At 46.0% G+C, this 23,881-nt stretch overlaps 1 protein-coding gene across 1 annotated transcript in view; it reads right to left on the reverse strand.

Moving 5' to 3' along the window:
* Window positions 1–15,140: 15,140 nt before the first annotated feature.
* The window catches only part of LOC121282907 (nuclear pore membrane glycoprotein 210-like), a 235,299-nt gene continuing 226,558 nt past the window's right edge, over window positions 15,141–23,881 (reverse strand). Inside the window, exons 33-37 of the mRNA XM_041196717.1 lie at window positions 22,499–22,635; window positions 21,263–21,389; window positions 19,716–19,862; window positions 17,604–17,857; window positions 15,141–15,218 (exon numbers count right to left, since the gene is read on the reverse strand). Of these exons, the coding sequence (XP_041052651.1) occupies window positions 15,141–15,218; window positions 17,604–17,857; window positions 19,716–19,862; window positions 21,263–21,389; window positions 22,499–22,635 (743 nt within the window). The remainder of the gene's footprint in view (window positions 15,219–17,603; window positions 17,858–19,715; window positions 19,863–21,262; window positions 21,390–22,498; window positions 22,636–23,881) is intronic.

Genomic DNA, 23,881 nt, shown 5'->3' on the forward strand with positions numbered 1-23,881 from the left:
AAGAAAGTGAAAGAGAGGAGGATTAAAAAAAATCTGTAATAAGATGGAAGAAAGGAAAATTTGAGGACTGAATGTTTAGGTCCCAGTGTGGGCAGGCATGGAGGTGGACATATGCAGAATGGTGTGCTGGTTCCTCGGTCCCATCCTGCCGTTGGGCCACTTTCCAGAGGCGTAATGGGGAGGATAGGGCGGGCAAGATTATGTTCTATTGCCGGAGGCTGACTGGAATTTTCCAGTCAGCCTCCAGGGCCCTGCTGGTATCGGTAAACCGCCCAGCTGCCTGGAGGTGCACTCCTGGTGGCAGTATGGGGGCCAGACTTACAGGCCCTTCTTGTCTGCCTGGCTTCAGCTGCAGCCTCACTGTGGAAGGGATTTCCATCCTCAATGATAGCCTGGCTTTTTAAAAAAAAAGCAGCTGGAGAAAGCACCTGCTAAGGGCACCCTCTCCCTCTCTCTTACCTTGAAAGGCCAGCTTTTCTTCATTGCTGGATGGCTTTCTGTTGACCCTCTGGCTTCAACAGCTCGTTTGTATTTCTTAATTGGACAACAATCCTGCCCTCTAACTCCAAATTAGCTAATTCATGGAAAATCACTGATGAGTGGCTGTTCTTCATACAGTGCAGATTTCTGATCCCCATCCGAGGCTGACAGTGGGGTCTTGAAGCCCATGGGGAAAATTCTGCCCTAAGTGACAAAAGAGTTGGTGGTGCAAGGCCAAAGGGAATGCTAATGGGACAAATAAAGAAACAAAAGCTGTATCTAGAGGAGGTGGAAAGATAATCAAAGATTGAGTATTGAATACCTGGTCAGACCTGCTGTTAGTGAGCTTAGTGAACAATATGATTCTGAAGTATCAACATAGCAAGGCAGAAATGAATACTCAAAGTGGAACAAATCAATTTTTCCTGTCCTATCCATTTCATGTAGGCATATGCGCAGTTTACAGATTGCAGCTATTGATGACAATTCAGCAATAAAACCTCAATCAGAACAATATTATGGTACATATAAGAGAATAATCTGGTTTAATGAATTGTATTGCATGGTAAAATATTGCCCCTTCTTTAAAACACAGTTGATTTCAATGCTTCAATCTATTTTTTTAAAACAAGTATGACACAAAAATTGTTTGCATAGATAACATCCATTACAGTGAAATCATTTGGTGCATTTAGTATCAGGGTCTTTCTCCGATGTCAGGGCAAGTTCTACACGAACAATGATGGGAATGGTCAGTACAAGTGGGCCATTGTTGAATGTAATCCTGTAAAGTAAATGGGGTATAACACAGCGGGAATTGTGGAGTAGATGAGCGCTAATCGTACCTTCACACTATTTGCAGATGGTCTTGGTACTGCTCTACAGTGCATCTCAACCAAACCAAAAATAAAACTGCAGTTGTACACTACACATGGCACAAGCACAAGTTAAAATCTACTCTCTTGTTTGACAAACTCCAGAATGAATATTTGATCAGTGTGACCAAAGTCTCAGCAATAAATAGAATCACTATAGCTATTGCTGAAACTTTCTACACTTACCTGCCTGTGATGATGTAGAAACATAAATTACAGGAATAGTCTGTATCCTCGTCAAGAAGGCATTATAAGCTACAAGACAAAAATAAGTTGTAGTCATCACTCCTTTTTCACAACTACAGTCTATTAATTTCTTCTTATTATCATCATCTTAATTCTTTGTATTCCAGCATTGAAGAACTTTATTAAAAATTCTATATCTTTGGAACAAAATCATTGAAACCCATAATAATACAGTATAACTAATTGTTTGCAGTTCCCAATATCAACACATGGAATTTAAGAGGTTCTACAAGAATTATATAATCCCACGTAGGTGTGGGTTTTGGATGGTTAAGGCATTTCTAGAAGCTTACTAGTTGGCTGCTCAGACAATCCAGTATCTAGAGCATTGAATTATTGCTTCATTTCTCATTTTAAGCCTTCCTATATTATACATTGTTATCCATGCATAACGCACCAATGACAGGACATATATTTAACCTGCTCCCTGGCACTTGGTAATGCTGCTCTTGATTCATTCATCAAGTATGTATGAGTCAGCCGAGATATGTATGCCTCTTTCTAACTTCCTCTAAATTAGAGGAGCTATCTCCCTAAGCTCGCCCCCAGTCCAATTTGGCACTCTCCTTGTTCAGTTTGGACTAGGAATTCTCCTCCCTGTCATCTCAGTTTGACATGCTTCCCCTTCAGTTTGTGATGACACTTTTCATTTTTCTTCAGCTATGTTGGCATCTTTCAATGGCCCTCAAAGTTCGCATGGCAAACTTTCACTCCTCACTTTCCTCAGTTCATGCTGGGACCATTCACCCCCCAACAGACCTCAGTTTATACTCCTCCCCGTCACTGCAACAGTACTCCTTCCACTCTAACCACAGTGCTACTCCTGGAATGAAAGACTACTATCAGCAAGAGTTCTTGCCATTGTTTTTTGTGACTGGAATTTCTGATCTCATGAAACAATCATGAGAGTTGACATTCACTGCAGTATATCAATCCTACGACAGCAAAAATAGCAATGAGAGGCACAGTGGGGAGTGCAGCTAATTTTAATACTTCAGGGGGGTTAACAATGTGCATTAATACATACATTATTTATACTAGGCTACACTCATGTCCTATCCCTAAAGAGAGGATCAGAAAATGAAAATATGAGTTTATACAAATCACTCTTGGCTCTTTCTTACTGTTCAGCACAAAAGTTGCAGCAATTGGATTTGATGGTCTATTGACTTTTTATTCCTGACACCTGGGGCAGAATTTTTCGCTGAGCGGACGGGCACGTGCCCGACCCACTCGAGTGTAAAATGACGTCAGGCGAGCGTCCCGCTGTCTTTGCACACTCACGCGCGGTGGTCACATGCAGGAGTTGGAGTCACGCACGCCATTAATTAACGCAATTGATGGTGATTTAACGATGCCTGCGTGAGTTTTCACTCGTCACATGGGTAGGCCACAATTTGCAAAACTTCATCCACAGGTGGGATAAGAAGGGTCAGCAGCATTGTCAATGTGAGTAGTGAGGAGTTGTGGAGGTAACTTGCTGCTGGTGGCTTATTGAGACTTGGCAGCTTATTCTCTAATTGGTGCTTCATTCTTACCATTTCCAAGCTTCATTTCTGGTTTCATTGGTGTCCTCCAGGACCCTTGAGGATTCGGACCTTGTGGACCCTTCCAATTATCAGACAGCCTTCCCTTACCCTGGGATTATGGTCTCTGCTGGAGGCAGCTCCTGCTCTGAGGAAGAGAGGGGCTGAAGGGAGCGGAGACCAGCTCCAGGGGAGCTTCCAGGGGAGGGATCTGTGGGAGGAGAGGCGAAGGCACAAGGGGCACAGGGCCAGCAGGAAGTCCAAGGCAGAAAGGGCTGCAGTATCCGCCACTATCCTGCTGCCAAGGTTACAGGTGGCAATGGAGCTACCTCAATATGTCCGAGGCACAATGCTGAAGAAGGCTCCACCTCTCAAAGGAGACCGTGACCTCCATTGCCAGATGGTCGGGCCTGAGATCAGCTCCGACTCTGTGGGTGGACACCCCATGCCAGTGGCTCTGAATGTCACAGTGGCCCTCAACTTCTATGCCTCCAGCTCTTTCCAGGGGTCAGTGGTGGATTTGTGTGGAGTCTCCCAATCAGCTGTCCACAGTTGCATCAAGCTGGTGACAAAAGCTCTGTTCAGGTGGGTATTAAGTTTCCTCCATTTCCGTATGGATGAGGCCAGTCAGGCTGAGTGAGCCAGAGGCTTTGCAACAATTGCTGGCTTCCCCCGCATCCAGGGTGAAATCGATTGCACACGTGGCCATCAAGGTGCCAGTGGGTGAGCCCAGTGCCTTCGTCAACAGGAAGGGATTCTATTCTATGAACGTGCAGATAGTGTGTGACCACAGGATGCAGATTCTGCATGTCTGTGCAAGGTACCCTGGCAGCTCCCATGACGCTTACATCCTCACACTCCCAGGTGCCGAGGCTCTTCAGTGCTCCAACCCGACTGGATGGATGGCTTCTGGGTGACAAGGGCTATCTCTTGAAAAGATGGCTAATGACACCTCTCCGCCACCCAAGAACACCGGCAGAGTAGGGATACAACAGGAGCCATGGCTCCACAAAGGCAGTGGTAGAGAGAACCATAGGTCTTCTCAAGATGCACTTCCAATGCCTGGACCATTCAGTGGGTGCACTGCAATACCCCCCCAGAGCGAATGTCACTGATAATGATTGCGTGCTGCGCTCTCCACAATCCGGCACTGGCAAGGGAGGGACCCACTGGAGGAAGAGGATGTTGATGCAACCTCACAGGTCACAGAGGATGAATCCAGTAGTGAGTCAGAAAAGGAGCACGGTGAGGAGAAAGCTGAAGGCATGCAGTCAGACCTCGGTAACCTTCACAGGGCAGGGACACCTTGATCCAACGCTCCTTCAGTTAGGCTGCTGAATAAGAACTACCAGCTTATGCCAGGGCTGCTTCCTCCATCATGGATCGCAGAAATTACCCTTTCCTTGGCCCCCAAGGTACACTCAGTGACGGTGCAATAAAGGTTCGAGCCACCCACGTCCGGCGTTACATACTGGCCTACCCTGCACCTACAAAATAAATGAAGCATACTCAGGGCAATAGCACAAAGCAAATTTAATTTTATGTTGGAAGTCACGTAGTCTTGAACAGAAAAAAACCGGTGTTGGTAGTCACACCATTTAAAAAAAAACAAAATGGGAGAACGAAAGATCACCCATGACCAGTCCCCCTTGGCGGTCGTCCTCTGGCCAGTTGAGCCTGTGCTGGCTCCGCCTGGGAGGGAGCTGACAGTGCCACGGCTGGCATCTCCCCAGTCACCGCAGCCTCATCAGATGCCACGGTCCCTGGCAGAGGGGGGGAGGAGCTGCTGCCGACATCCAGAGCGCCCTGAGAGGAGCCCGCAGAGACGACAAGCAGCTTGTGTGCCAATGTGAGGTCACTCTGGACCTCCCTGCTTACCACTGATGGATGGGCAGCTAGCTGGAATACAAGGTGCCCCATCCATCTCACACATGGACACCGATCAGCTGAGGTCAGTGCCTGTGTGAGGACTTGCAGGTCTGAGCGCAACACCAGGAAACCCTGATTCTGTTCCTGGAGCAGCCTCTCCATGTGAGTTGCCACTCTCTCCATAGAGGAGGCATTGCGCTCAGCCATAAGGGTCAATGCAGTGCTCATGCTCTGCAGGGGCACCTCCACAATGGAGAACATGGCACGCATACCCTCTTGCAAACCCCGCTGAATGTCCAGCATCTGCTGCCTAATGGACAACTCCAGTGTCCCATCATTAGCCGTCAACTGAGCATCGCCCTGGTCCCCAGCAGTCCTCCGACTGCTGGCGCCCATGGCACTCTCTGCCTCCGCCTGCACCTCAAACGAGTGTGAAGTGCCCTCACCAATGTGCACCAAGATACTTTCCGCCGGACTAATGCCCACCGAGGTGTTGGTATCTGCGCCGGTGCCTGCTTCAGAGAGCGGGTGTGATGAAGGTGCTTGGGGGGCATGGCGCTCCTTCGGTGTCGGAAGTGGCCCTTCAGGGTCCGGAGAGGAAACGCCTCCTGGTGAACCTAAAAGGGAGAAGGAGGACACGTCATTAGTTAAAGTCATCACACTGTTACTGTGCATGCCAGCCGCTCTGGCGAGATCATGGAGATCTGCATCATGGTGCCCTCACCATTTAATGATAAATGGGGACTCCAGGTTCGAGGCTCACATCAATGAAGAGATTGCACTAGTATGGTTGTACAAGCCGAAATTCTCACCTCAGTGCACTGCACTCTTACCTTCGTATGACAACCCAGCCTCACCCACTTGATCGAGATACATGATGCCTCTTGTGCTCCAAGGCCTCCTGCTCATAGCGGGAGACGATGCGTAGGTGTGGGGATCCTCCGCCAGTCCACGACCTCTCAATATTGTTATAGGATATCTTCTCCTGAAAGGGCAGAGGAGCACTGATTCGTCCACTCTGTACCTGCAGCGCCATTGCAGCCTGGCCAAACCCAGCTGAGGAGCATCTTGTGGGGCACATCTGGGTTGTGGCCAAGGCAAGGCACTGAGTCAAAGCAGCCAGGGCTCATCCCCTTGGCCAGCTCCGGAGAGATTGACGGTTGGTACTCACTCTTTAACACCCCTGAGCTCCACGGTGGGGGATGGCCAGCCCAGAACAATTGAACACACTGACCCATGCCAACATGGTACTCACCCTTCCTGAGCGCAGCAGGTCATTGAAGCACTTCTGGCACTGCACCCAGGTGCGCTGAACCACATTGTGGCTGCTCACCTGGGCTGCCACCTCCTCCTATACGCTCTTGGTGAGGTGCGGTGGCCTCCTCCTCCCATCTCTGGGGAAAAGGATGTCCCTTCTGGCAGCCACCTCCTCTAGGAGGGCAGTGAGGCACTCATCAGAAAAACAGGGAGCCGAGTGCCCCTCCCGACCTGCCCTCCAGTCTGGCATTTGTTGACACACTGGGCTCCATTCCTTGCAGCGGTAGACAGACTTCCCTCCCTGGCAGCATTTCTGGGGCCGTTTTTAAACAGGCCACCGGGCCACCATTGGACCTGGCGGCTGACATGTCCCCACTCCCGCACAGCCCTTCCTGGCCAGTGACGGGACGCGTTTCACTGGGCCTTAATTGGTCAGCCAGCGTGAAGACGCAGTCAGATTTCTGACCACGCCCGCCAAGGGCAAAACTCTGCCCCTGTGTATAAATTCAGGTCAGATTGATAGGGTGAATACTTTTGCCAGCTAGAAGGATCCAATGAAATGCAATTTTGGCCTAGGCCAATCAAGTTCTCAGTGGGAGAGGACCACAACATAATACCACCTCACATCAGTAATCTCAACCAAAGAGGTCATAAGGATGGGTGATAAGGTAAGTGAAAAAATTTGACACTGGCATCTTGGGGGAAGCCTTTCTGAGATTAGGGATTGGAAGTAAAATAGGGAGATCTTTGCTATCCATCTACTTCACACTACATTTGATAGTTGCAGCCATTACTCGGAATCTTTCAAATGAAGCAAGTTCTTTGTAATACTAATTAACACAATGCAATGAAGAAAATTTTGTAATTTTATAATGTAGCAGTGCACATCTGTCATCTGGGGCCGTTTAGCAATTGAGGTTCTTCTGAAAGTACTTTTCCAAACTATGAAAGAATTTTGTGCAGGGCATTGATGTAAATGTCAAGAGTGATCACAATGTAACAGTTGCTATTTTGATGGCGCTATCAGTAACAAACTGCAATATGTTAAGCTTAAAAAGTACCATGTTACATTATGTTGTTTGCAACAATTGGAAGTGGCCCTTTTTCAGTTTTTTAAAACAAGGTGCAAAGACCAAATGCAGGAAGACTTTGTACTATCCCAGATCAGCGTGGGAGCCCGTCACCTCTATATTCTAATGCTCAGCTACACTGCAACACTGTTGGAGGGCTGAGAAGAAATGTCTAATTTTCCTGTGTGACAGTGAGAGAAAGTAAGATGCTACATATTAGGTACTTACCAATAAAGATAATGGCAGTTGTAGCCAGGACTGCAAACAAGGTGAACATCAGCACCTGGTAGGATTCCACTAGCTGGTCAAAGAAAGTTGATTCCTCAAAAAGTAACTCTCCTGTAATAAAAAATGAAGAAGTTTCCTATTTCAGTTAGGCTGAGATTATTAAACTGATCTATATGGGATTGTAAATTACAATCTGTATTTGGTTAAATCACATTCTGGTGATGGAAATGGCACAAATTAGAAACGGATATTTCAAGTGAGTTTTTAAACTACATAAAAATTAAGTTGGGAAAAATGCATCCTATATCCAGGTTGCTTGGCTGCATTCAATAAATCCAAAGTTACATACACATTAAATAACATTTAGAATTATACTAATTTTAAACTTGGAGCGTCTGGAAAAGTACTTTGCCTTGGCATCTATAGCAAAATGTTTGGATTTCACTATCAGGACCACTTATCGGGCAGAATTTTCCATTTATGAGACAAAATGGAGTGGCGGCCGGTTTTGGCAGCACCCACCCTGCTGGCTGGAATGGTGGGAACTCACGCCTGATTCCACGCTTGGAAGCTCATTAATTACACACGGGCGAGTATTGGGCCGAATCACCTGGCATGCGGGAGCTGATTAGTCTGCCCACCATCAGCTGATGGGGTCGAAGGTCCTGGCGCCACATTTAAATGCCAGTCCAACACGTACATCTCACTCTCTCCAGCCCACCTGTCTTCAGGACACGTACAGAGATGTCTTCCAGCCACAAGAAGGCGGCTGAAAGCCTCAAGAAAAAGGAGGCTCATCCACCAGGCCCTGAACAGAGGAGTGCGGGCGCACAGGCATGTCCTGTATCCCAGAGATAGCTCCAGAAAGCACAGCAACCTCACGTCTCCAGTCTGGGAGGCTGTCGCAGGGCAGGTGGGTGTGGCTGGCAACCGCGCCTAAAACGCCATCTAATGCAGGAAGAGGATGAATCAATTCATCTGCTCTGCCAGGTTAAGTCATCCTTCAATTCCCTCCAATTACACACTCTCATCATTGCATCATGCACTCAAATGTCTACTCTCCTCAGGGATCTCACATGACCATTAGCGGGGGATAAATATCAGCACTCATTCTCTCGCAGAGACTTTCACATCACCACCATCCCATCTATCATGTTGCTCACACTCTGTCCTCTGGGCCTTCTGGGGAAGGCTCACCACACACAGATGACATGCATCTTAACCAGCCTGTGCTCCATTTCTTCTCATCACATGCCTTTTTCTCTTCTTTATACAAGCCAAGCTGGCACACAACATGCGCAAAAGATCGCAGTCCAGGAGAGGGATGGCTGACATCTTTGCAGGTGGATGGTAAATGCCAAGCTGCCTAGATCCCAAAAGTAAACTTGAAGCAGCTGCCATGACTATTTGCTATCTGTACTTATTTCAAGATGAAGGCTTTGAATTCAGTAAAAGAAGGCCATCGAGTCTTATAGGTTTCTTACAAAACTAAATTAAACGTTTATTAATAGAAGAAATGATTTTGAGCACATACATAGATCTACAAATTACTACTATGATAACTTCTAAATCCCCTAATTAATCTAAACCCAGTTACACCTCCGTTAAGGCAACCGTGAGACAGAGATTTTAAAAGACCCAGGCAAAGTAGCATACAATATCATGAACACTTGAATTCAAAGTGAGTTTTTCTCAGCTTCAGTTCCTTGTAGACAGCAGCTTGAGGTTTAGATGCTGGAGGCTTTTCACACTAGTGCTAGATCTTGGAATGCCTGTCCTAACACACAACCTTTATACATATTTTCCCCATTGAAGGCAAATTCCCATTGTTTCACAACGTCTTTAGACATTACCTAATAATAAAATCTATCATTGTACTAATCTTACCAGTAATCTTTTGGAATAATAAACACAGTTTCTTAACTTCTCCTGGCAAGGTGTAACATTTCACTCTCTCTTTTGAATTCAAGCGAGTCTGGTTTATTTAAAAATGCAAGGGCAGAATTTTTCATCCCGCAGGTGGACATGCGCCCGACCCAATCAGGAGTAAAATAATGCGCAATGATGTCGGGCGAGCTTCCCGATGTCATTGCCCACTCGCGAGATATTCCAGTCGGCGGGCACACGCGAGAGTCTGCCGCGTACCTGCCGATAATTAAGAGGCCTATTAAGGCCCTTAAGCTAATAATTGAAGCTATTTTTAGCTGCCCGCCCACCCTTATGGTTGGCGTCAGGCAAATAGGCTCGGCGGCCTTTGCACTTTTTACGAAACCTCACCCAATGGGCGGGATGAGGTTTCCAACAGTAAATAAAAAAGTATTAAAAATGATGTTAAAACATTTTTGTTATGTCCCTATTCATGTGACTGAGTCACATGTGAGGACATGTTTATATAATTTGTAAAATCTTTATTTTTTCTTTTTCAAATTCTTCAGCTTCCTGAGGCAGCTCTATGCCTTCCGGGAACTTTCAGTGCATGCTACCCTGTGCTTGCGCCGACATCAGCGTTCGTGCGTTTCCTGCCCCCGCCCTGGTCGTGCTGAGGCTCTCAGCGCACGTTTCACGAGGCTGCCATTAATTGGCCAGCCAGCGTGAAATTGCAGTGGGTGCCCGATCGTAGGCAGTGGTCCATTTCGCAGTCATTCCTGGGCTGCCCAACGAAGGGACAATCCTGCTCTAAATGTTTCCTTTACACCTGACGTTTTAAAACTTCCCCCATGTTTACCTACGTAACATTTCAAACCTAGCTTATCTTCTGATACATCAAAGCCTTCAGACCATCTGCCTTTAATTCAATTAAGTCCCATACAAACACACCCTCCCCCCCCATAGACACAGACCCCACTATTACTCTACTTTACAATGAATTCTAATAATATTATGAAAATTATATCTTCCTGACAATTGCCCTCACTGAGTTCGAGGGGTTGCAGCCGAGCTGGCTGGGGAGGACAGGAATTACTCCAGTGGGGAGGAGGAGATGGGCCTCTTGCAGCAACCTAGCACAGATCACAGTTCCAGCACTTCATGAAATCCTGACAATCACAGTGACTCACATGCGGTCTTATAATCTCATGCTCATCAACTGAAACTCTAGACGGAATCGTCCCAGATTTGCAATAAGTGCGGTAGCAGGTGGAGAAAAGGACGTATTACCAGCCTTGTGGCAATGGCAGCTTCTCACGCCGTTTCATCTCAAACCTGCCACATTAATTATGCATTCCTGGGAAACAGGCCGTTTTGATGGCAGACAGGCTCTCATTCAGCCACCACTTCACATGCCGAGTGTCATATTTAAAGTACAGCCGCGCGCACACCTCTCAGTGCTTCCAGCCCAGGGCTGCTGCATGGAAGGCAAGATCGCCTCAAAAGGCAAAAAGACTGCAGCCACCCCGGTTTAGTGACGCATCGCTCAAGCATCTTTTGGACACCATGGAAGCCTGCCATGGTGCACTCTACCCCCACCCCGGCTGCAGGAGGGGGCAGCGGCATCACCATTCTGGCTTGGGAAGCAGTGGCAGGCAGCACCAATGCCCTGCAAAAGAAGACAGCCACTCAGTGCAGAAAGATGAATGATCTCATCCATTCTGCCAAGGTAAGTCACTCTTCTCATCACTCTCAACTCACAAACCCATCACACATCCACAGGGACCTCACACCTCAAGGGACAACACCACTAACTCTCACACCTTCTCATCTTCATCAGGCTCATATCCTCTGAAGCCCACGTCCTCAGCCTGTCCATGGCTCTGCTCACCACGCAAATATTTCATGCAGTGCCATGTGTCCTGCTCATACTCTGTCCATCTGTTTCCATGCAGGAGAAGCCTGCTCACATCAGCAGGGAGAGGTCCCAGACCGGGGGTGAAGTGGCCCATGCCAGGCCCCTCACTCACTTCGAGGAGCGTGCCATTGCACTGACTCGTGAGGATGTGGACTATTCCTGCGGTGATGGTGAGGTCGGTGGCGAACACATTCGTGAGGATCTTGCACCACATCATCCCTCTCTCAATGCAAACGTGAGTGCTCTCTCTCCTGCTTTTGACTGTGCTACCATGCACTAATTATCTCTACTTTGGTTCACAGGGAGCTGTGCCAAGCAACCAAAACCCTCAGCCAGCCAGTGCTTCAACTCCATCCAGGCCCTCATCTCCAGCGAAGAGGACACCTCCTCCATTGAAGGATGGAAATAAGCAACCTGGAAGATCTGTCACAGCGCTTACCCACATTCTCCACCAGTGCAGAGACACACACCTCGGTGGGACCTAGATCTAGAGCAGGCTAGGGTTCACAATCTGGTGGTCACTGCATGGACACGTGTCCGCAGCAGGAGGCGGCAGGTTCAGCTGAGCTGGCCAGCACTCAGAGGACTGCTGGGGAAGAGGTATCTATGAGGTCCGAGTCAATTGACAAGCCTCTGGATTTGACCTTACAACTCCTCATGAAGAGTCAGCAGAAGGCATGGGAACATTACGCAGTGCTGCTGGAAGCCCTCAACAGAGTGGCTCGTGAGTTGAAGGTGTGTGTCCGCCTGCTCTTTGATGAAGTAGTGCCCACATGTGCACGTGTGGAGGTCTCCATAGGGAAGATGGCAGACGCCATGGAGATCCTGGTCTAGCAGAAAGCAGAGATGTGTGCAGACCTGCACTCCATTGTGGGAGCTATGGGTGAGCTCCTGCAATGGTAACACGAAAGGGAAATGGGACACCTCAACCTACCTCCAGGTGCTCCTTCCCTTCAAGGAGTCAGGCTGGGACCCCGAAGGGAGGAGAAGTGGCAGCTGGACACCCTTGCGTCATCCACTCAGTAATCTCAGGGGCAGTCCTCTCCAGCCGAGTCCCCTTTTGCCTGTGAGCCTCTCATGCTTGTCCTCTGTCACTCCAGCAGGAGCAGCTGGCCAATGAGTGATTCTGGGGGAAGAAGTGTGTGCATGGCAGGGCCTTTTGCAGCTTCGTGCAAGCATTCTCCCACGCACGTGGATTCTTCCCGTATCACACTCACCTCAATGTCCCTGCTGGAGTTCACCTTCAGTTGTCCATCTAAGCTGATCCTCACCTCCATCCACCCATTGATCACACTCCTACGCAGCACCTGATCTTGCCCACCACGACTCCCATTTCACTTTTGGTTTAGACAGCATGATGGTGATTAAGTTTTTCATTCACTCCCCCATCCTTTCCCCTTCCCCAGTCACCATTTCCTTTCCCCCATCACTGTTGACCCCTCTGGCATCACCTTCTACTTTCCTTCCATGATCTACCAGCCACAAACCTTTTCATTCGGGGATGTTCAGGTCAATGTGCATGTTCCATTCCTTCCTGAATATCCTACCCCCATCCACATTAACCTCCATGACCTATTTCTTTCCACCTCCAGGGTCTGTGTCTGCTTCCGAGTTCCCACCAACTACCCTCATCATCCCTAGTACCGTTAGTGTCAAACCCTCACTCTTCCACCCTACCACCTCATTCTGTCCTTGGTCATTCTCACCATTGCCTCGTACCACACCCACCCTCGGTTCGCTCCGTAGGAGGCAGTCATGGCTTCATCAGAGCCCTCCCTTGCATGTTCACCTGGACATCTCCCCTTCCGGACCCCTTTCCCCACTTAGTCCTCACAGCTCCCCCCCGCCCCACACCGCTTAGTCCTTCCCCCTTCTTGATTCCTCAGACAACCATACTTCATTCGGCACCCTTAGTCCTTCCCCCATCCCTCTTTCCTCCAGCCTTACTCCTTTCTCTTTCAGACACCTTTACTTCTGCCACCAGCCTTACTTCTTCCTCCAGCTTTACTCCCTCCCAACTTGTCCTGCACCTTTACTCCCACCCCTCTCCACACTCCTTCCTCCAACCTTACTCCATCCCCTCGCCACATTCATTCCTTCCTTCCCTGCACTCCCTCCGTTCTCCACACTCGTTTCTCCCTATGGATTCCCTTCCCGCTCTGCACTCCTTCCTCCCTCTGAACTCCTTCCCTTCTTCCTTCCACCTCCCTTATACCTGCCTCCCCAGTTGCTATCTTCTCCCCTGTTACCCCGATCGTGCTATGAAGGAAGGAAGACGTGGGAGACGTGCCCATAATACTTTAATTGCTGAGGGGTTCCAGGAAGAGTAAAGTTAAATGAGGGCATTGGCCACAGCTCTCCTGGCCCTCAGTGTCATTTACTTTCATCTCAGGATATCCAACCACTTGCAGCGAGTGTGGGAACTGGGAGTCCACGAGGAACAAGAGCGATGCGAGAGAAGACTTAAAGCTAATGCCACTATCTAATAATGCTAACACTGATGTGACTGAGATGTGGAAACGCTTTGGGATCTCCTCCTCCCGTGCACATCCTGTCTTCTGCCGCTACCACTGAGGAGACATAAATGCTGCTAGAATATCAATGCTGATGAGCTTCCCTCACTCAATGGTGTTGCTTGAGAAAGAAGGGTTAGAAACGCTTGCATCACAAGCTTCAAATAAAGATTTAAACACATCTCCCTGACATCACACAAGGGTGCGGAGACTAGTTCAACTAGTGTTAATCTCACAGTGGGACACTATCACTGAGTGGGAGGATGGCTAAACATCAACGCAAGAGGATTCCAAGGTACAAAATCACGATGCCTTCAGTTGCCCAAAACCTTCACATAACCATCAAATGTATTCATAGAAGTACAATTTCTTTACATGTATAGCACACCCATGACCCAAAAGTGACATAAATTTTTCTTAACTTTCCTAACTCTATTGCTACGCCAGGTGCAACCCTGACATCCTCAGCAGAAGTGGAGGCAGCCTGCTGACAGCTACGTCCTGATGTCTATGGTGACCTTGGCAGATGTCCTCTGGCGGTCTGAAACCTGGAGGGCCCCAGCCTGATAAGGGTCACCTGCTCAGGAGCAGAAGCATCCTCAGCGGTCTGAGCAGCTGGGTGGATGGGGTCACAGGTAGAGGGGGCTGTGAGCAGCTGCATAACCTTGGAGTGTCCTGAAAGGAGGCCCCCGGAGTGTCTGGATGATGTTGATCCTTCCTGTGAGTGTCCGAGGGCCCTGCCTGACTCCTGCAGGAGATAGTGCACCTGGAGGGAGGTCAAGGTACCTCATCTCTATGTCATCTACATCTTGATGGTGCCCATCAGGGTGCATGGCCATGGAGTGCAGGGTTGAGCTCAAATCTGGCAAGACCTGCTGGACCAAGGTCTCCATGGTGGTTGCCAGTCTTCCCATGGCGACCTCGATCTGCTTGCATGTCAGAGCCATGATGTCAGACAGAACGTAGATAGGCCCCTCCATCATTCACTCTAGTCTGCAGAGTGGCTGTCGAATCTATGCCTGATGTTCTGCTGCCTGTCATTGCATCTGCAGCATTGAGTTGGCGGTAATTTCCAGAGGCTCATCTTCTGACTCTGACTGTGTGGGTGGCTGCTCTCCAGCAGCCCTCCGAGTGCTGGGAGACCTGAGCTGTCCCTGCATCCAACTGCTGCAGGGACGAATCAGTGGGGTGTTCTCCAGAAAATGAGCCCGAACCTAATCTACGGCTATGCCCCACCGATGTGTGTGTCTCTGAGCTGGTGGAGGGTGCATGCGAATGTCGTGATGGTTCTACTAGAGCTTCCTCTTCGGACGTGGTCTGGGGGCTCGGACTGGTGCTTGACTGGCTTGGGAGCCTTGATCTGCTGGTGCCTAGAAAATAGAGTTTTAGTTAATGAGCATGAGCTGTATAAGACTGCATGTGAATCACTGTGATTGTCAGAGTTTGATGAAGTGATGGAGCTGTGATCCATACTAGGTTGCTGGGAGAGTCCGATCTCCCCTTCCCCATAGGAGCAATTCCTGTCCTTCCCAGTCAACTCGGTTGCAAACTCCTTGAACTCACTGAGGGCAATGATATCGGCTGTCCATCCCCTGGTCTGCAATCTTTTGCACTTGTTGCGTGCCAGCTTCACCTGTACGAAGAAGAAAGAAAGGCATGTGATGTGACGGGGTGAAGCAGAGATCAGGTGAGATGCATGTCTCCTCATTGTGGTGAGCCCTCCCTAGAAGGGCCAGAACATGGTGCGTAATGGGAGAGTCTCCGTGAGAGAATGAGTGTTGCTATGTATTCCCCACTAATAGTTGTCTGAGCTCCCTGAACAGAGTAGCCGTTTGAGTGCATGATGCTTTGATGAGAGTTTGATATTGAAGGGAGTTGAAGGATGACTTATCCTGGCGAGGTGGATGAGATCATTCATCCTCTTCCTGCACTGGATGGCATTTTGGGCTTGGTTGCCAGCCATGTTGACCTGTTCTGCGATGGCCTCCCAGGTTGGAGATGTGAGGCTGCTGTGCTTCCTACAGCCATCACTGGGATACAGGACTTGCCTGTGTGCCTGCATTCCTCTGATTAAGGCCTGGAGGGTGAAGCGGGGTGCTGCCTTCTTTTTGAGGCTTTTGGCCTTCTTCACATGGCTGCAAGACATCTCTCCACGTGTCCGGAAGACAGGTGGGCTGGAGGGAGTGAGATTACGTGTTGGACTGGTGTTTAAATATGGCTCACTTCGACCCGACAGCAGGCAGACAAATCAGCTCCTGAGCTGCCAGGTGATTTGGCCTGTGCATAATTAATGAGCTTCTAAGCGCAGAATCGAGCGCAAGTTCCTACCATTCCGGTCCAGCAAGGTGGGCACCGCTGAAACTGCCCACCACCGCACTTAGTCTCTTTAATGGAAAATTCCACCCTTTCTATTAAAGATTATTCAAGTAAGCCTCAAGAACTTCAGTTGCAAGATTGAAAGAAATATGAATTGGATACATTCATTAAAGGAAAGTTGCACATAAAAAAACTCAATAAATGTTGTTGAAAGAAAAGACAATATTGCACTATCTGTGCTAAGTCTTGCCTGATGTGCCACCATTGCCTCCGCTCCGCAGAACTATGACTGTCACATGCATCAACTGCCTTGTCAAGGGGCTGGATACACTGATATTGGTGCATGGTAATCCCTGCTGAAGAAGGCTAAAATTCGCAGTACTTAGTGAGTAAACAATGTTGGGCACCGAGTATAACTGGATAGGCTGACTCACCACAATTGCGGGTGATTGAGATCGGACCTAAGGATTGAATTAAATAAGGTAATTTAAATGCTTTTATACATTAAAAAAACTCAATTTCAAATGAAACTCAGCAGGAGATCTTATACAACATTGTCTAATTAGGTTTCATTCATCCCTGATTTGTGCAAAGTTAGTTGATCTCATGGCAGGAGAAGCAATACAATTTACCTCAGTGTCACAGGTTTGGGACAGGAAAACTGGGGAGAGTTGTGCTTCTGATCACAATACAGGGATTCTTGCTGTGATAGTGCATGTGTGCAGATATCAAATGAAAGCAGGGTCAAACACAGCTATGAGCCTGTCAATGACACAGGAATAATGTCCACTTGTGTTAGGTATTGGAGGGCGACCAGTGCTTGAAAAACTATGCCCTAGCAAAGAATAAATGCTTTTGTGAAACAAGGCAAGTAGGAGAGAAGACAAGGGGGATTATGACTTATTTAAATATAGCACATCTAATGTAACACTAATTTAGATAAACATTTTTAAAAATAGGCAGCAGTATTGTAAACAGGTGTACTACAAAACCTTGCCAGTTCCACTCTGGTTATAAATTGTTTTCAATGCACAAGGATTCTGGAAGATTAGTAAAATTCCTCAGGATTTCAACTTCATAAATACCTAATAACACAATACTTTGAAACAATTACCTAGCTAACATTTACCTTTAATGTGGAAAAACACAGTTCACGGGCTGGGGATTTGCTTAAAACTGTTTTCATTCTGTTGCCAGACCTCACTGGAAATATGGCAGAAGCTCTGTTATTCTTGTAAATGGGGTATTTGCCATGCTTCTGGCAAGTTGCATTGGCTCAGAGCAAATTTGTGGTCATGCATGGTGTCTTATAAATCTGATATATTTAGTACTGCACCCGAAAGCTTATAATGCCCAAAAGCCAAGGCTTTATTCAGGAAACCTTTTGCGGTCTGAAAGTTCAATTCAACTGTGTCTCATCAATAGTTCTGATTGCTTACCTCCAGTTCATTCAATACTTTAATTGTACCAAAAACAGTGATGTTAACTGTTGGCTCTTTACAACTAAGAGTCACAGCTGATTGGTTCATATAAAATCCAGGAATGAAAGGAATCTCTGTTCTTCCAACCTGTCCTGCATAATGGCCTCCCAGAACAGAAGCCTTTACAGATACATAGGTGTCTCCGCCTATACTTAACTCCCTCCGCACAGAATCTGGTAGTTCTTTAACAGTGACGGTGCAGCTGTATTGGCCTAAAAATTGAAAAAGTTACTTTGTAAATCTGATAGTGAAGTAAAGGACACTTGTTATAGACATCTACAGTTGCAGATTTTAATTAGTAGAATTTAAAAATTCAAAGTCAGGATTTTTCTTCTGACACATTTGATTTTAATTATTTAAAAATTTTTTCCATAAGGTTGTGAACCGTGCTTCAAGAAGCTAATGGACCTTGGATCACTCATATTCCTCTGCATTGAAGAAGAGGAAAAGGATCAGTTGATCCATCACAGAAATGCCAAACTAAAAAGTCATGTTAGTTGGCCACTATCATTGTCCACTGGTTCTTATTGCTCCCACTTTACAGACACAGGTGGTCTACTTCCATCATAATCCTCGCCAATACAATAGAAAGTTTGCCTCCCTCATGCAGTAATAACTGAGTTGTGCCTGTTGCCAGGCTGCTGCGGGCACAACTCACAAGGGAGATGTTTAGCTGACTAAGATCTAAGGCAATTCACAAACCAGTCTTGCCATCCCTTTTGACAACAAACTCATCTCAGTTGATGGCTGACATGTACCTCTCAGTACGCTACTTTTACATAGACATTCCATTATATTGCTTCAAATCATTCTGAACATGTCCTGTCAATAATAGAAAACACTGCACTGAAAATAAATCTGACCAGCTTCCTATTGCCTTTAGTGGGCATTAAGGGGAAAAAGCTAGTCATAGCTACTTTTCTGTGGTCCCCATAACTAAAGCAGAAATCCTGGGAAGAATCTTCCCCCTGTCGGGGTGAAGTGCAGGGGTGGGCGCAGGTAGGCTGCCATTTTAAGTGCCAATTAAGGTACGCCCAGCGTGATGTCCACCAGGAAGCGCTATGTGCTCCCTGTGCGGGGTGGGGGTCCCTCAGCTGGGAGTGCGCTCTTTCACGCATACGCACAAAAGAGCGCACTGATCTCCCTGAGGCTAAGTGTTGTCTCAGGGAGAACAGCTCAGAATTAAAACTTTGAAGGTAAATGTTTAAAAAGTTTCCCTGACATGTTCCCTTATGTGACACTGTCACATGAGTTGGGACATGTCCATCACTTTAACTCAAACCTTTATTAAATATTTAAAAACCCTCATGAAACCTCATCCTGCCCGTGGATGAGGTTTCATGCTTTTTCTTAAGCTCGCCAGGGCTCCTGGCCTGCCTGTCAACCCTAAGGTTGGACGGGCAGCCCTGTCAATAAGCTAAATTGTTTTATTAATGGCCTCAATAGGCCGTTGACAGGTCGGCGGACACACAGCTGACCCGGTTGCGCCCCCGCTGACCTGAAAATGGAAATGACATGGTGTGACATCGGGAGTTCCACCCAACGTCATTTTATGCGTTGACAAGCGGGCCCAGCCCCCCGCCCTAAAAGTCCTGCCCCATATAACCTTTTGTTGTGTATGTCCAGGAAGTTCATTTCCAGGTAATCTCTGTTACAGAAGCTGTTATTGTCCATGAAGACCATTGCTGGAATGAACCTCATCTTCTAGATATTTGCTATGTAATATTTTGTTGATTTGAGTCCATGACCAAAATTGGTACAAGTTTATTAAGTTTTACAATAATATCCTTCATCATTTTCTGATAACAATAAAGAATTAATATTGGATTCGTTTGGTCCAATATATAATATGGCTTCACATGAACAATTCCAGGATCCATAGCAATGTAAGAAAATCAGGTAACCAGCTTCTTCATCTACAGATACTAACTTGTGTATAAATAAGTCAGTTAGTTTATGGCTGTCATAGTTTATTATGGAAGGAAATAATTAGACATACTATGAGACATTGACTGTATGAAACAGTAAGAGAGATCACATCGCTCTGCAAGAGCTACGTTACTCACTTACCTCTATCAGCTAAGAATTCAGGTTCCACAGAGAAAACGGAGACAGCTAGGAACTGTAATACAATATTACTAAATCGTACAGAACAGGCAAGGTTTGATTCAGGTTTTAGCCTTGACATAGCTTTCATTTGAGCAAAACTGCAGTCTCCTGGATGAAAACAAAATAAACTGATGTCACACTGTTCAGTTGACTTCATGGACACATTAAGTGATTATTTACATGCAAATACATAGCAAATACAGGCAAATACATAGGTTAAAAACAAAAAAACTGCGGATGCTGGAAATCCAAAACAAAAACAGAATTACCTGGAAAAACTCAGCAGGTCTGGCAGCATCGGCGTAGAAGAAAAGAGTTGACGTTTCGAGTCCTCATGACCCTTCGACAGAACAATACATAGGTTGCCTGATTGCACAGTTGAAATGACAGAAGAAAAAACTCATTAAAATTAATATATAAACTGCAGAGTTTGAATGCATAAAATGCAGCGTATGAAAGGAGGAATTTGGGATGTATCAATGATTAATATATAAGGTTTTGTACTGAATATTTTGACGTCTGTTGTGAACAACAAGGTTGAAAATTTTAAAGAAGAAAGAACGTTTTAGTGTAGCATGGCTAGTGGCATAACAAAATGTGGAAAATATTAAATTAGAAAGCAGAGGAAAACAGGGCTACTCACACAACCAGTGATGGAATAAGAAAATTCAGTGAACAACATACTCATCCAGAACAATACACTCAATTGCTTCATTAAATATTCTCTTAAATGATTTTCAAGGTTCTCATAATAGTTCCCACCTCTATCATTCTGTCCAGAAGTCCATTCCAAGTGTTGATCATCTTCTGTGTGATGGAAAACCTCCAGATGGCAGTCCTAAAGTTACTATTTTTAAAAAACTAGTTTAAACCTAAACCCATGTCCTTTGTTCTACTTCCACTGGTTAATTTAAAGTAGTATGCCGGATTAATCTTTTGCACACCAATTGCAATTTATATATTCTATGGCACTTAAATTTGTTTCGAGTGGTGGCATAAAAGGGGCACTATCAGATAAGACAGCCTGTTATACAGAGTGTGTGATAGTTGTTTCCATTGACTGCAAAAGAACTGAATATCAGATGCCACGTTTAATATTGCCTGTTTTACATCACTGCCTGAGATGAATTTCTACACCCATAAGTCTTCAATAGATATTTTGCTCAATAGAAAGGCACCAAACTAATTACGTACTGTCAATTTCCCATGGTATGTCACATTAAGATGCAGTGCAATCTTCTGGTGAAACAGGGTTAGAGGATGGGGGAATAACTGGACTAGGGTACACAAACATAATTCAGTTCTCATTTTAAAGTCATTTATTCAGTAATTTTATTTTATCTGATATAATTCCTATGTTCACATTTATAATGAAACATCCTAGATTAAGTTGTCACACTGTAATGGTGCCCTTTTGTAGTGCAGGAAATGCAGTTCGGCAAGTGTCTCTTAAGTCTCTTTTCACGACTTTAGTTTCTCACCTATATTTAGAAGTAATGAGCACTCACCCCTCAGACTGCTATCTTTGTTCATGGTAGTCACAAGAAATCTGTACACATGAAAATTAGGAAGACCAATTATGCATGTGAAACCATGAAAGGAAACAGTGGCTTTTCCTACGCCTGTAACTGTGATCTGAAAAGGAAAAAGGATAATTATTGCACAATGCAACATATCCAAGGCATAAATATCAAAGGCTCCTGCGAAAATACTGCATGTAGTATATGATAAAAATAACTAAGGCCAGGATTTCCCGTTGGCGAACGGGCCCCGCTCGCCGACGCGTAAAATGACACGCGGTGACGTTGGGCAACTCCTGATGTCACCGCACCCCATTTAAATTTTCAAGTCGGTGGGGGCTCAGCAAAATCAGCTGTGCGCCTGCCGACTTGTCAATGGCCAATTGAGGTCATTGACAGAGACATTTAAGTAATTAATGGACCTGCCCGTCCAACCTTAAGGTTGGCGGGCAGGCCAGGAGTCCAGGCGGGAATTAGAACAAGCATGAAACCTCATCCACAGGCGGGAAGAGGTTTCATGTTGGTTTTAAAAAATTTAATTAAAGTCTTTTTAAAAGGTATGGACATGTCCCAACTCAGGTGATAGTGTCACATGAGGGGACATGTCAGGGATTTTTTTTTCTATTTTTACTATTTTTTTTTTACAGTACAGCCAATCTTCCTGAGGATGCACTTAGCCTCAGGGAGATGAGTGCACTCTTCCGTGCGCATGCGCGAAAGAGTGCACTCTCAGGTTTAGGGATTCCCTTCCGCCTGCACAGGGAGCGCATAGCGCTTCAGTGTGGACGTCACGCTGAACGGGCCTTAATTGGCCTGCCCACGTAAAATGGTGGCAGGCACCCAATCGGGGACGCCGATCGGAGGCATGCCTCCGTGCACCCACTCTTCAACCTCCCCCCCGACGGGGGGAAAATTCTGTCCTAAGGTTTCAGTGCATTTAAATTTTTTGCAAGTTTTGGTTATAATGGTCATTATACTACAGGTACTTCACAACTGGAAATCCGAAGAGAAAGTTTAACTTCCACATAATGAGAATGTGGTAAGGGAAGGCAAGAATTATCCCTGAAATAATGCCACTTTGTACTTACTGGTGAACCCTCACTCAATCCTCTGTGCACAACTGATTTAAACAAGGTAAACATATGGCAGTCGGTTTCTACTAAATTCTATATCTTATCAACCATGATTATATAAAATATATAAATTAAATGATGGAAATCTTACATCTCTGTAGGTTCTCACAATTCCAGGAACTTCGTAATAGACCATGGTTGATCCTGTGCTTCTTGTAACTCCCAATCCTGTGGTAGGATCAATCTGGAGAATTTCACTTGATAACAAATACCAGTTCCCAGGTTCACCTAAATAAATACTTCAGTTTTGATTTCTACCTAAATAACCTAGCATTTTGAAAGACAACTGAAGCACTCTTTCAGAACATATCAGATGCAGAGGCAATTTCATGTGTATGTAACATTCAGAATGTATTCAAATATCATTATTACCAAGAAAAAAAATTAAAAGAAAATCGTTATTTTCAAATTAACATCCTTCAGTGCCTTAAGATTATAAACAGAAAAGATTTGAAAAGATGTAAAATTATACAACTAAAATACAGAATAACATGTTAACTGGGACTGGGTGGTACAGTTGGCTACGACACTGCAGCTGGGATTTTCTGGCCATTGTGCGACGGGTCCCGCTACGGCGGGCCATTCAAATTTTCATTCAATTTGGCGGGACTGAAAGATCCTGCTGGCGGGAAGGCCCAGAAAATCCCAGCCACTATCTCTTGCACCATCTGGAGTGAAAACTTACTTTCTCGTATTGTTATAAGGATCATAAGTAAATTGAGTTTAAGAATTTCAATGCAGCTCCCACCATACAAAAGACAACATCACAGAACTATTAAAAGAGCAAGAAATGGCAATAGAATAGACAGCTCTGATATGGAGTAGCTGAGGCACAAGTCTGGTAAACCAAATGGCCTCTGTCTTTGCTGAAATTCCTATTATCCTAAAAAGCACAAATATAAATTGAGCAATCCTTGGCATAGCAAGGGAAAGCAGGTTGAAATTCACACTACCAAACCCACTTCTGCTTAAAGCTCAAAGAAAATCAGTTCTACTGGGAAGTCTATCCACACATTTTACTTAGATATGAACTTTGGCTTTTGCTTCTGAGGACGTCAAGAGTTCAAGCTCCCCTCCAGTGACTTGAGCATATAATTCTAGACTGATGCTCCAGTGCAGTATGGAGGGAGTGCTGAAAAATTAGAGTTGTTGTCTTTGGATGATACATTAAACTGAGGCCCCATCTTCCCTCTCCAGAGAGACTGTGTCTTGGGGGAAGCGGGGAGGGAATAATTGATAACCAGTGGAGGTTGGCGACCTGTATTCTTTATTGTGTGAGATTTAGAAGCGAACTCCTGCTCGTCTTAGCTCCACATTCAGGGAACTATGGGACCTTTCTTGCTGATTAATGCCACAATGTGTTGTGTTAGCTCACCATGTGGTGGGTGAAATACCAGGGCATATGACCTTAGGGCCAACAGTTAGACAGCTGCAACCACAATTGAATGCAGCAGAAAAACACTTTTTGTTATTG

This window comes from Carcharodon carcharias, chromosome 10, assembly GCF_017639515.1.
Source record: "Carcharodon carcharias isolate sCarCar2 chromosome 10, sCarCar2.pri, whole genome shotgun sequence".
Taxonomy (NCBI): Eukaryota; Metazoa; Chordata; class Chondrichthyes; order Lamniformes; family Lamnidae; genus Carcharodon; species Carcharodon carcharias.